This window comes from Engystomops pustulosus, chromosome 2 (assembly GCF_040894005.1).
Source record: "Engystomops pustulosus chromosome 2, aEngPut4.maternal, whole genome shotgun sequence".
NCBI lineage: Eukaryota > Metazoa > Chordata > Amphibia > Anura > Leptodactylidae > Engystomops > Engystomops pustulosus.
Genome location: NC_092412.1, coordinates 244,324,043 through 244,337,277, shown reverse-complemented (window position 1 = coordinate 244,337,277; position 13,235 = coordinate 244,324,043). Strand labels below are relative to the sequence as shown.

The 13,235-nt window shown below is 41.8% G+C and overlaps 1 protein-coding gene across 6 annotated transcripts in view; it reads left to right on the top strand.

Annotated features, from left to right (window-relative positions):
• Positions 1-12,773, top strand: part of EVA1C (eva-1 homolog C) — a 60,028-nt gene extending 47,255 nt beyond the window's left edge. For 4 of the 6 annotated variants that reach the window (XM_072138636.1, XM_072138633.1, XM_072138635.1 and 1 more), the window contains 7 exons: positions 806-1,011; positions 3,045-3,168; positions 6,548-6,700; positions 7,401-7,544; positions 7,796-7,876; positions 9,582-9,671; positions 11,709-12,773. In XM_072138636.1, the coding sequence (XP_071994737.1) occupies positions 806-1,011; positions 3,045-3,168; positions 6,548-6,700; positions 7,401-7,544; positions 7,796-7,876; positions 9,582-9,671; positions 11,709-12,097 (1,187 nt within the window). In that variant the 3' untranslated portion in view covers positions 12,098-12,773. The remainder of the gene's footprint in view (positions 1-805; positions 1,012-3,044; positions 3,169-6,547; positions 6,701-7,400; positions 7,545-7,795; positions 7,877-9,581; positions 9,672-11,708) is intronic. The other 2 variants (XM_072138637.1, XM_072138638.1) reach the window with 2 other exon arrangements.
• The last annotated feature ends 462 nt before the right edge of the window (positions 12,774-13,235 follow it).

Genomic DNA, 13,235 nt, shown 5'->3' with positions numbered 1-13,235 from the left:
AGTGAAAAACTTCACTGGCGACAAAGCAGAAACTATGAAGCTGTAACGCAATTAGCTGAACAAAGATGTCCAGACAAGAATTCCACCTCCACGATGTGTGCAACCAGTCAGGCGTAGACCTCCATCTCTGGACTACTATGAGGACAGGATTCGCTCTGGACAGGAGATACTGGCTCCACTTACTTCCCAATCTTTTAATCTTCTGCTGTTGTGACACCTCTGAATGCATCATCACACCTTCTTGAAAAAGTAATTGGGCCATAGCACAACATAAAATACCAGGGTAGCTCCCACCGCATACCTGATATGATGGGGGCTTGTGGATAGCGGCATAGACATAGATCTAACAAGTCATCCCATCATTCTATTTCTGTAATATCATCATGAAAGTGCTGTTACCTCATGTATATGCTGGCAAAACACTGTACATCAATGCTCTCTAATGCCTCTACAGCCAGGATCAGGTATATGATTGAGATCTCTGAGGGTCTGAAGGCTAAAGTCCTACCTCCTTACACCTGGAACATTCGTTACATAAAGTATTTCTTTTTTTTTTTAAATCTAAAGAAGTCTTAATGATAATATTTGTATGCAAATGAGCAGTTCGGTGCATTATGGGTGTGGCCAAGAGGTCCAGTGCACCCTCCCTTGCTTAGGGGTCACTCAAAGTGGAGTTGGATGTTCTGCGTGGGAAACTGTTCATACTGGCCTCTGCGCAGGACTTCAGGCCAATTTACCAAGTTATTTGTCGTTATGTATGAACCAGAAAACTGGGTTTTGATTTTTACTGTCTCCTTTGTCCCAGGATATCTGACGAAGCTTCTGCAGAATCACACCATGTCTGCTTGTGATGGAGAACATCTGACACTCCAGTGTCCCCGCCACTCCACCATCAGCATCCAGTCAGCGTTTTATGGCCGTCCTTCACATTCCCCTCCAATGTGCGCTGTATTATCAGAGGAAGCCATGGATAGTCCTCAACACAAGTGTCTTGCGAAAACCGCACTCCAGGTGAGTGTCCCAAGTGACAAATATGTTGTACTAATCATGTATAAATAGTTACGATACATTACACTAAATATAAGATCTAGCAAAAAAGTATCCCACTAACATTTACGATGTCTACTGGGAATATCCAAGATGGTGGAAGACTACATGGTCTTCTGCTCCACACAATGGGGTATATCTGTGAAAACTGCCAAACCTTTCTTCCCTTGTCATCATCTGTCAGGAGTGTCAGAAAGGCCCCATATATATAAATACAATGATAACTGTTACTATTAATCAGATTTTTATGAGGATAAAAATAGTTTAAACCAATTCTCCTCTTGTGTTTGTGGCCATAGACACCTGTTAACACAAGCCTCACGACTTTCCTTTTTATAAGAGCCAGTGATGTGATAATGACAAACCCATTGGGGCACATTTACTAAGGGTCCGCAGCCGCGAATCCGTCGGGTTTTTCCCGAATATTTCCGGTTTGCGCTGTATTTCACGGGATTGTGGCGCACGCGATCGCAGGTGAACTTCGGCGGACATCGGCGCAGCAGCGACACCTGGTGAATATCGGCGCACGGACCTTAGTGAATCCCGGCAGAACCCGATCAGCGTCGGAGAACCCGCCGCTGGATCGCGACTGGACTGGGTAAGTAAATGTGCCCCATTGTGTAACAACAAAACTGGCACTGTTAAACAGATTTTCCTGAAATTAAATAGGTTCTGACAACTTTTGTATAAGGCATTGGTTTATGGATTCCATTATTACAAGAATTTTTGCAGTTATGATAAATACATTGGGGCACATTTACTTACCCGGCCCGGAGCAGTTCCCAAAAGTACATTTCTGACGACAATGCACTGTGCCGCGATTCAAGAAGATTGTACACCCAATTTGCTGAATGCGTTGCTTCCCCGCTCAGGTCCGCTAGAGTTCACCTTCTTCCCGGTGCATGTAAGTGCTTGGGCTTGTGACACCATTTTTAAGTTAAATCCCGCGGTTTGTCCGAATCCGTCGGTTCGTCTGACGGCCCGCCCGCCCCGATTTGTGTTGCATGAAAGCCGGCACGATTGGGTTAAATCCGATTGCGTGCGACACAATTGCCTACTAAATACCTGTGAATACCTACGAAAACATCGGAAAACCCGCTGGAAATGCGGCCTTGGGACCCTTAGTAAATAAGCCCCATTGTGTATTAACTCCGATTGCATTGTTAATCAGATTTCTCAAAAAATAGGTGTAGTGCAATTCTCAGGGTTAATGACCTTTTGAGCTCTGTCACCATGTCACATGGCTTCCATGGCTTTCAAAACTGTTTTAGTTGCTCAGGAAAACCAATCAGAGCCCAGCTTTCATTTTTCCACAGCAATTTCTAAAATTAGAAGAGTTTTGCTCTCAGACACTTGTGATAAATCTCTCCCAACGCCTCAATTTATACAAAAAAGTCCCTCTGTGGTTACAATTACAAATAAGCTGGCACTGTTAATCAGATTTTCCTTAAAAAAAAAATGTATGGTTCATATTAGTTTTCACTCACGTTTATGGCGCCTTAAAGTTGTTGAAATTAGTTTGATGGCTATTATTGTTACAAAAGCCTTTGTGAATGTAACCTTACCCATTGTGCATCGACTCACTTAACACTATTAATCAGATTTTCTAAAAATAAATGAAGGCGGAGACTCTTTTCAATTTCTACAAATATCTTCAGGAAACTTCCAATAATTAAATATGTAGATTAGTGTCGGATTAGTTAGTTTCCCAACAGGGTCCCTTCTGATGAAAAGGAAATTATTTCATATATCATGTTTTCATATTCAGATAAGAAACACTTTAACATGACGACGTATGTAGATAAGAGGTAGAACAGGAAAACTACAGGGGATTGGGCTTCCTTCCTGTAACTCGCCTAATGTTATATTCATATTGTAGCACACAGCTCGAGATAAGATGAAGTGATTACCCATGTGATAGCTTATTGTTTCTATATACAGTCTATACATTGTTGTTGGGTGATATGTATTCACAAGGTTTTTATGTTTCCTTTTAGAAAGTCCTGGATGAATGCCAGAATCTGAGATCCTGCCAGCTGCTTGTGAATAGTCGTGTTTTTGGGGTAGACCCCTGCCCGGGGGTAACTAAGTATCTTATGGTGTCGTACAAGTGCAAACCTAGTATGTAGGTTTTATATTGTTATATTGTGTTATTACTTTTGCCATATTCACAATAATACATGATGGTGTTAGACCGATGTGTCGGACCCTGATAGTCCTTGTTATGGACTCATAATGGGGTCTTTCACGACTCAGTGTTGTGATAAAGGGATTAGCTCTGTATTCTCACCCATTTGATTCGGATACAGGTCCTTTCGACTAGATTATACCAGACCCCTTTATGCATCAATGGGATTTGTCAAGTTCTATGAAAGATCCATGAAAACAATAATGAATATTTTTATAAAAAATGACATATTACATTTCACTCCTGGGATCTGCTTCCTCATGGGGGCCTAAAAGAAAGCAGTAATGTAAATAGTAGGTAAGAGGCCCCTGTCCCAGATTAAGCAATATGTCCCAGGAGCCTTATATGAAGTCCCTGATCCTACTTTTGTGTTTTCAGGTTATTACTTGGCAACATGTCACCGTTTCATCTTTCAGCCCAAAAATGATTTCATATTTTCTGTGTCACATGATACATTTGTATACAAGTTCTGTGTTTGTTTCTTGAAAAAATTGAAATAATTTGATATTATTTGCTGAAAAGATGATATAAGTAACTCAAAAAACTCGATTTATTTGACGATTGAAATCCATCATGGTCACTGCACTTGCCTCCTTGTCATGCAGTGGATGCGTTTTAGGAGCTCACTAAATTATGTATGTAAACTGGAGTCTGAGTCTGTAGTTTCCTAATTAAAATACATCGGCGCAAGTCATGGTATCGCACATGCGCAGAGACCTTGATTTCAATGGCTCCAAAGATGGTAGAGATTTATAGAAAGAGTCTGGGAGCAATACCAATCAGAACTCAGCTTTCATTTTATAAACTGCTGTGGGAAAATAAAAGCTGAGTTCTGATTGGTCGCCATGAGCAACTAGAACAGTTTTGCTCTCAGACACTTCTGATTAATCTCTATCACCACATTTTGAGCCATTAAAATCATGGTCACTGTGCATATGTGATGTCCAGGACTTGCGCCACTGTATTTTAAAAGCTGTGTGGAAATTAGGAAACTCCAGACTTATAAAAATAGAGGACAGGGATTTATGAGGGGAGGCCGGTACCCCTCCCTGGTATAGTAATGCCCAGTGGACTCTTGAAAAATATAAATAAAGTTTTAACCTTCGCTGTGCTACCGTGATGACTGGGAATTTAGGGATCTTCACATATGTCCTGTCATGGCCACATGGGTTACAAAGATTGCAGAATTTCATACATATAGCATGTCAATCGGTGTAAATCCCATCCACTTTGATGCAATTGTAATTGCCCCAAATTAGTCAACCGAGGGTGGCTATCCCTAGGTGATTTCATCCCGGGTTTTACCAGGTTAAAAATTTGGGAGGCTGAAATATTCTAATGTACTTAGCCCTCATGAGTTTTTCATACTGATGACCCATCCTCAGCATGTGATCCGTGGGGTCAGCCACATAAGTCAGATGAACCGATATAGTAGATGTAACCTATATACAGGCGGTCCCCTACACCCGATTTACAGACAACCCCCAGTTACAAACGGACCTCTGGATGTTGATAACTTACTGTACTTTAGCCTTAGGCTACAATAAACAACTATAACAGTTATCACAGGTGACTGTAATGAAGCTTTATCTTGCTTCTTATGACGAGTCAACATTTTTCAAATCCTATAGACACAGAGACCAAAAACTTTTTTGACTGGGATTATAATTATAAAGTATACAGTTCCGACTTGCATACAAATTCAACTTAAGAACAAACCTACAGAACCTATCTTGTACGTAACTGTAATGGAAGCAGATGGTGTTTTCCACCGTAGGATCAGGAAACTCCCTGCTTTACTGGTGGTTGTCATACCACTTCGTAGCTTCTCCATTTCATCACCAAATGTGCCATATCAAGTTAAAGCTGCACTAAAATGGAAGTTTTTGGAGGTAGGATATGGAGGGAGGGGTATCTGGTTAGCCATATGGTAGTCAGCCCAATAGAAATGCTTTGACTAGGTCTTAAAAGAGTATTATTGAATGGTCACAAACCGCAATAACCTGAAGCAAGCTCTTCATATTGATGGGAGAGATGGATAAAGTATTGGGTTAGAGACGTATCCAGAAATGGGTTGGAGCCTGGGCCCACTGGAGATCCTCTGATTCTCTGGGGGGCCAGTCCGACACTGAATGTGCATAAATTCTTATTTCTAGATTTGATTGGGTTAATTCTCTGTAAACAAGTCTCATTTCCAGCGCTCAGACCCCTATAGCCCCTTACAGCTCACTTTTCCCCCTGAAGGCGTATTTCTGTATCTCTACCTATGAAGTATTACCCAGCGTCTGCCCCTGTACGGCTATGTCTACACTCGAGATGTTTTCCAACTTATTGTGCTGATTACAGTACATAGAAAAGGACTTTGTTTTCTGCTTGAATGGAGGGAATAATCCTATTAAACAAGTGTGCGCTCTCTGCCAGTGAGGAAGAGGCTTATTTTACAACAGTAGAAAGAGATTTTTCTTTTTTTCCAAAACCGTCTCTGGCAATTGACCAGCGACTTGTTTCCCTGTGTCTGATTCAGGAGGGAGATTACAGACGTCCATTTACCACCTGAAAATGTAACCCGTCACCTGTCTCTGCTAGTTCATGTCCAGGAGACCATCTCTAGTTGTTGCTACGATAGTCTTTAGGTCATTTAAAGTCTTTGTATATCTATGATAGATTCTTAGTGGTGGAAAAAATTATCAGCCACTTTGCTGACAAAGAGTATGGGTCTCCATGGTTACAGACTACAATTAAACCTATATGTAGTCTGATCCTGCAGTCTTCTTCAACTTCCTATGCTCTTTAGGTCTTTGGGTCAACAAGAATAATAGAAGGGATAAAGTAATACACTAGTGTACTCAATAATCATAGACACACATAGGTCTGCATATGAGCTGCATACATGAGATGGGATATTATCCAGTTCTCTATCGTTGCATTTCAATAACAATCACTAGATATAGAGATGAATACAGTAGTGTCTAATGCAGTCACGGGTTCATTCTGAGAAGTTGCTCCTGGAGGACCCCTGTATGTAGGGGCCTCCCGAGTTTCTCCAATAGATGAAGTGGTAGGATGACGGCCATGAAAAATCTCATCAGAGGTGTCTCACGGTGGCGACTCCCCATTAAAAAATTTACATATGCATAAAATCCTATTGGATTAGTTACAACCTAGTTGAGTGCTGGAGGCTCCAGAGTTCTTGTATCTAAGGAAAGATCTATTTCGAGTCTTCCACCCTCCATTCTCTGGCACTCAGGATGGCGGATGCAGAATGTTCACTCTTGTACAGAATGTTTATTTAGTTTATGCTTCTGTTTTTAGCTGAATACAAATCGACATCTGTCTGTGAAAACCACGAGCTGAAGCTTCACTGCAAGGAGCCCAAGTTACTCAACATCTACTCTGCTGTCTACGGCAGCCTCGCCAATGAAAAGAACCCTTGTAGCAACAATTTGGACCGAGGGACTCCATATGGTGAGTACTGTATATGTGTATGGGATGTATGGACAGCTGCCTGAGATTTATACAAGAATAAAAATCCCTATAAGGGATTTGAAAAAACAAGTTGCATGCCATACAATAGAACCACTAAAGTGAAAATGGCTGAGCTATGGCTGGCAGGTGCACCACTGTCTGTTATAGTAGGGATGGGAGTGGAGTAAAATATCCTCTTCCATACAGACAAGTACTTGGAAAATACTATAACTACGAGGCCTCATAGCTTGCCTTAGTTGACTATATATTGATCCTGAAAGGTCAATGATCTCCTAAAAGCATGGAAGGAATTGGCTGGCAGACTTTTGTATCATGAATCTCTTTGCAGAGAGCAGGAGGAAGGATTTATGACACTTAGACTGCCAGACATCAAAGGGAATAAGAGTGTTGGGAAAGGAACCTGAGGACTAATTATGGGCCTAATTGTAACTTAGACGGCTGTGGCCTTTACAAGGTACTCACATAAAGGGACCTGGTAGCGGTATATGAAGTCACTAAAGTTGAAGCCTTAAGATCTGACCTTCTTTACAGTTCATAATGAGCGATTCCTAGGTTAATGAGCAAACAGGGGTCATGAGATCCTCATACTCATTGTCAGTCCATTGGGCCTTGTATCTTTACTACTTGTGACTTGCAAAATCAGACCTTCTAACAGCTCCTGTCTTCCTCTGCTTTCCAGACTGTGTCTCGTACTCTGCCCTGAATATGCTGGCACGGAGGTGTTACGGGAAACAGAGATGCAGAATGGTGGTCCACGATAAACATTTCGGAAGTCCCTGTCTGCCGGGAGTCATGAAATATCTTACTGTAAATTATACTTGTGGTAAGGACAGGTGTATGTCCCTTTAAATTGTACTGTACCTTGTGACACTTCGGAACATGTGTGCAATCATTCCTAAAAAGTGATGACTGGTGGGGTCAGGGTATCTTGAAGGATCCTCTTTCGGGTCAGAATGACCCTGACCAATCACTCAACATTACTCATGAAATACTGTGGAAAAACACTGCATCTCTTGCCAACAATAATAATCATTTGTAACGGACAACATAGGATCTTTTTTTTTTCATTTATAGTTCCAAAAATCATTCTGAAAGAGGTCGACCCCAAGGTCTCTTATGTAATGCCCCCTACGAAGCTGAATGATGGTAAATATGGTAACTATCTTGATTCGTCATCGCTTCTCTTTTATGTCTTCTGTGTTGGACACTGCTGTTTTTTCAGGATTAGTCTCTACCCTCTGAGTGGTGGCTATGAGAAATATGGAGGTTCATAATTCTTTGCTGACCTCTGCCACCCAATTGGGAATTTAATCTGAGGATTAACAACCCCCTAAAATCTTAGTAATAGAACAGCGGTCTACATGCTTAATTATTTCAGCAAATAATTGATATTTGTTTGTGCAATGAAAAGTTCTACAATTTTCCATTACACGTTCTGTATCAATTCCTCACGGTTTTCTAGATCTCTGCTTGCTGTCATTTTATAGGAAGCTTCAATGTTTACTTCCTGTGGATAAAACCGGTCTGTGGTTATGTAATGTCACACAGGTGCTTGTTATATCCCTGGTCATGTGATGTCACACAGGTGGGCGGCTCCTTATATCCCCTGGTCATGTGATGTCACACAGGTGCACGGCTTGTTATATCCATGGTCATGTGATGTCATACAGCTGCACGGCTCATTATAGCCCCTTGTCATGTGATGTCACACAGGTGCACACTTTTTATATACCTGGTGATGTGGTGTCACACAGGTGTATGGCTCGTTATATCCCTGGTCATGGGATGTCACACAGGTGCACGGCTCATGTTATATCCCCGGTCATGTGATGTCACATAGCTGCATGGCTCATTATAGCCCCTTGTCATGTGATGTCACACAGGTGCACGCTTGTTATATCCCTGGTGATGTGATGTCACACAGGTGTATGGCTCGTTGTATCCCTGGTGATGTGATGTCACACAGGTGCACGGCTCGTTATACCCCTGGTCATGTGATGTCACACAGGTGCCGTGCGCCTGTGTGCATCGCATGATCATGGACCAGTTTTTATCCACAGGAAGTAAACAATGAAGCTTTCTGTTGAAAAGTCACCTTCCTTTGCAACTAGAGAGCTTTGCGTTATGGGAACTCCTGCCTGACTGCAAAATGAGATAAACTGTAGTCTGTTTCCAATGTCAACCAACAGAATCTGGAAAAGCATGGAGGAAAAGTTTATAAATGTCACCCAACTTTTGTCTGTAGATTTAGCTTGTGGGATTTGTATAATTTGCTGCAGGTTTGATGCTCGTATACTGTGCATGGTGTCATGCAAGTTGTGTCCATTTTTCCACTGTATTTATGTTCAAAGTAGTTCAAAGTAAAAAAAAAATAGCCGAGAATAAGATGCAGTGGACTTACCCTATAGCAGTGATGGCAAACTTTTTAGAGCCTGAGTGCCCCGCAATTTAAGCAGTAATTTATTTCTCCTTGTTCTTTGACAACTTTCATCGTTCAGCCTCCTAAAGACACCAATGCAGTTGAAAGGAGGAGGGCAAATTCGCCTATCATTTTAGGAAGATTCTGGTGGCAGATTCTTTGAGTCCTGTATGGTGAACTTCATGCTGGGGTGATGGCCTGGGTGCCCACAAAAAGGGCTCCGAGTGCCGCCTCTGGCACCAGTGCCATAGGTTCGCCACCACTGCCCTATAGCATTGCATGGTTGGCTTGCATTACCTCCCCTACTTACATAGTGCAGACAACCAAGCTATGATCCCAGTGAGATTTTCCTCCACTGCCTTTATGTGTCATTTATGTGTTAAAGTCTATACTACAACTTCTACAATTTATCTTATTTCTTGTTATTTTCTTCTAACATAGATAGCAAACCTGACCTGTCAGAGTCGCGGCTTCCTAGTAGGGATGGACTCTTCTTCAGTGACCTTATTGCGGCGTATTCTTACATAAGAGGTGAGGATATTTCGTTGGATGAGGAAATTGTGCAGGGTTGTTTTACTTGTCCCAAGTAAAGTTATGTCTACTCCCACACTAAAATGTATTGGTGTCCTGGCTGTGTAGGTTATTTTAAAGCACAAGATAAAGAAGTGGGTACCATCTCATTTCAGGACAATGAGCTGCATCCCAACACTTTACATGGAACCACCTGATCTCTGGGGCCCCAAGCAATTCCATGAGTTGCTTCATGGGAAAATCCATTCCTTCCAAATGAATGTCATTGTGAAGGCCAACTCCATGAAATAGAGAATGGAGCAGCACTCTACATCACCCCATTGGTGGCTGCCATGTCATGTTAAATTTTCTTTGTAGTAGAGATGTCAACCAATAACGGCTCATCAACGGAGGTTAGAGGTTGCATTAATAGACTAAGGATCTGGTTGACGTTCTCCTGACTCTTTTAGATCCTGATTATGGTTGCCTTTGGTCAACCAACATTCTAAATAATACTTGTTGGGTCTCATTGCTGATATAACAAAGGAAATTTACCTCAGCCAAAAGACAACGAAGGGTCCGAAACAACAGGTTTCTAGAAATTTACCTCAGGCAAAAGACAGCAAAAGGGTCCAATTCAACAGGTCTCTAGAAATTTACCTCAGGCGAAAGACAACAAAGGGCCACATTTATCACTTCTGTGCGCCTAAGTGTAGTAGTTGCGCCTAAATTCTGGCGCACTGTTTTGCCAGAATTATCACAAGCTACAACCATCTGTGATAAGTATATTTTCTGCCTCTTATTAATCACTTTACTTTAACACAGTTTAGGCGCAGTTTAGGCGCAATGTTAGATTCGGGCAGTTACATGTGATCCTGCTACAAGCTCCTCTCTGCTTCTCCCACAGCCCAGAATGAAGATAACACTCACAGCAGCACCCAGGTGTGTGACACCCTGCACCCAGTGACCTCCTCAGCAGGGGCTTCTCCTGGAGGGGATCCCCCAGTGCTGGTCTCCTGCTGCACCCCTGTAATTCTGCACAATATCCCCCTCAGACACTGTGCAGAATTACATGGGGGACACTTGTTTGTAGTATCTGCAAACTTGTGCAAACTTCTCTTCTCTCTTGCTGTGAGCTCAGCGTTTTGCAGAATGTTTTGTAAATAGAAGGTGATGAACTGTAAATAGAGTCTGCAGCTCCTGTCTGTAATGTATCTAATTGTATCTATTATATGTTCTAGTGTCTGTAATGTATCTAATTGTATCTATTATATGTTCTAGTGTCTGGTTGAGCTTTGCTGCTAGAAATGAGCTCTTCTGCAAAGGGGCTCAGTGCTTTCTTCTCAGATAACGCCACCTTCGAGCTGGAGTGTTTTTGCGCCCGTTTTTGCGCCTAAATGCAAAAGTCGCACGTGATGAATATCATTAGGCGCAGCAAAACATCTGGAATTGAACGATAGATGAGGGAAAGGTGGTTATTTTTGCTGCGCGGCTAATTTGACGTTTAATCGCAAAAATGGCGCAAAAACGGTGCGCCTAAACGAAAAGGCACAAAAACAACAGAAAAAACAAGTGATAAATGTGGCCCAAAGGGTCCAATACAACAGGTCTCTAGAAATTTACCTCAGGCGAAAGACAACAAAGGGTCCAATACAACAGGTCTCTAGAAATTTACCTCAGGCAAAAGCAAAACTTCTCTTCAGAGCATTGGCTACTAAATTCCATTATGTGACCTCACGCATCTTATCGGAACTTGATGTCCCAACATGTAATGGGATCATTCTGAACTCTTTGAAAGAGATCACAGACTTGGCTGTTACACATGGTGGTTACAGTTTAGGTATCCATGAGGTTGCACCTTCTGGTATACTTTGGGTCTGTGTCAGGTATATATCATTATAAATGTAAAGTTCTTTGTGATTTGAGTCTAGCTATGGTGGCACCTTCTTACATTGTACCAGTCTTAGTCACTAACACATCTTCATAGAGGCACAGCTCTATATGGTTTCAATCTAGCTATTGCCTTGTACTTATTCCTTGCTCTCTTTGTGTCTCCAGATCATCCGGAAAGAACGGCCCTACTCTTTGTATGCAGTATTTGCATCGGATTGATCCTCACCCTATTTGCCTTAGTGATCCATATATCTTGGAGGAAGGACTGGCACAAATTCCAGAAAGCAAATGGACAAATCGTGCAAAGAATAGACTGCGACGAGACGGATGGGGACAGCAGTGAAGAGGAAGAAGAAGAGGACGAGGCTTCAACAAAGTCTCACTTTTCCCAAGACTTCAGAGAGTTATGCAAAACGTCACGGCTCGTCCATTGCACTGAAGATGCGGCGGACATCGCGGAACGTATCGAAAGAAGAGAACAAATTATTCACGAAATCTGGTTGAACAGTGGACTGGACCTTCCCCCTAGCAGACTTACAATGCCATTTGTTTAATGAGATTATCCGAGACACATAGGAACAGTGGGGCAGTTATACCCTAGTAGCTGTGGGCCTGTACACTGCCACAGCCATGGAGGTGCCACCGTGCCCCGAGCCGCTTAATACTCTTCTGTGAAGGGAATATTTTTTAAAAGTTATATTGAGAAGGAAAAACAGAATTTTAATTTTTAACTATGGAGACATGTGACATAAGAGCTTGTTTATATTTTTCTATGAATTTCTATTTATACATGTAAAAATATTCAGAGATATAAAGGGGAAGGAAAGTATTTTATTGTGTGATGATAGAACTTCACCTTAAGGAGAATTTGCCCCTGTGTTCATGCTGCGCTGAAAGTTACTGTTTGTAAGTTACTGTAAAATCACTATTTGGAGGCAGAACGTAATAGAGGGTGAGCTCAGGAATATATGATATCTGATATGATTCAGTATTTTTACACAAACAGCTGATGGAGAAAAAAAATGGATGGAAAAACAGGACTCACAGGCTTTCTATATGAGTAGGCAGAGTAGGCAGGACTCATAGGCTTTCTCTATGAGTAGGCAGAGTAGAAAGGACTCACAAGCTTTCTCTATGAGTAGGCAGAGTAGAAAGGACTCACAGGCTTTCTCTATGAGTAGGCAGAGTAGAAAGGAGAAGAAGAGGATGGACACTCCAGCGTGGACAAAATGGAAAAATATCAAAAAATATTTGGAAAAAACATATTAAAACCTAACATTTAATCATACGATTAAAAAGCCATGTGCACATGGAAGAGAGAAAGCCATTGACGCGTTTCGGAAGTTACTCCTTAGTCATAGTGGCGCCACTATGACTAAGGAGTAACTTCCGAAACGCGTCAATGGCTTTCTCTCTTCCATGTGCACTTGGCTTTTTAATCGTATGATTAAATGTTAGGTTTTAATATGTTTTTTCCAAATATTTTTTGATATTTTTCCATTTTGTCCACGCTGGAGTGTCCATCCTCTTCTTCTCAGTTTCACTTGGAGCGGCCCGACTCCTTTACTCCGTGGGACTGGCCAGATACGGCAACGCTTTCATTGTTGGTGAGCTGAAATTTTTCCTTTTTTCTTTTTTTCAAGAGTAGAAAGGACTCATAGGCTTTCTCTATGAGTAGGCAGGGTAGAAAGG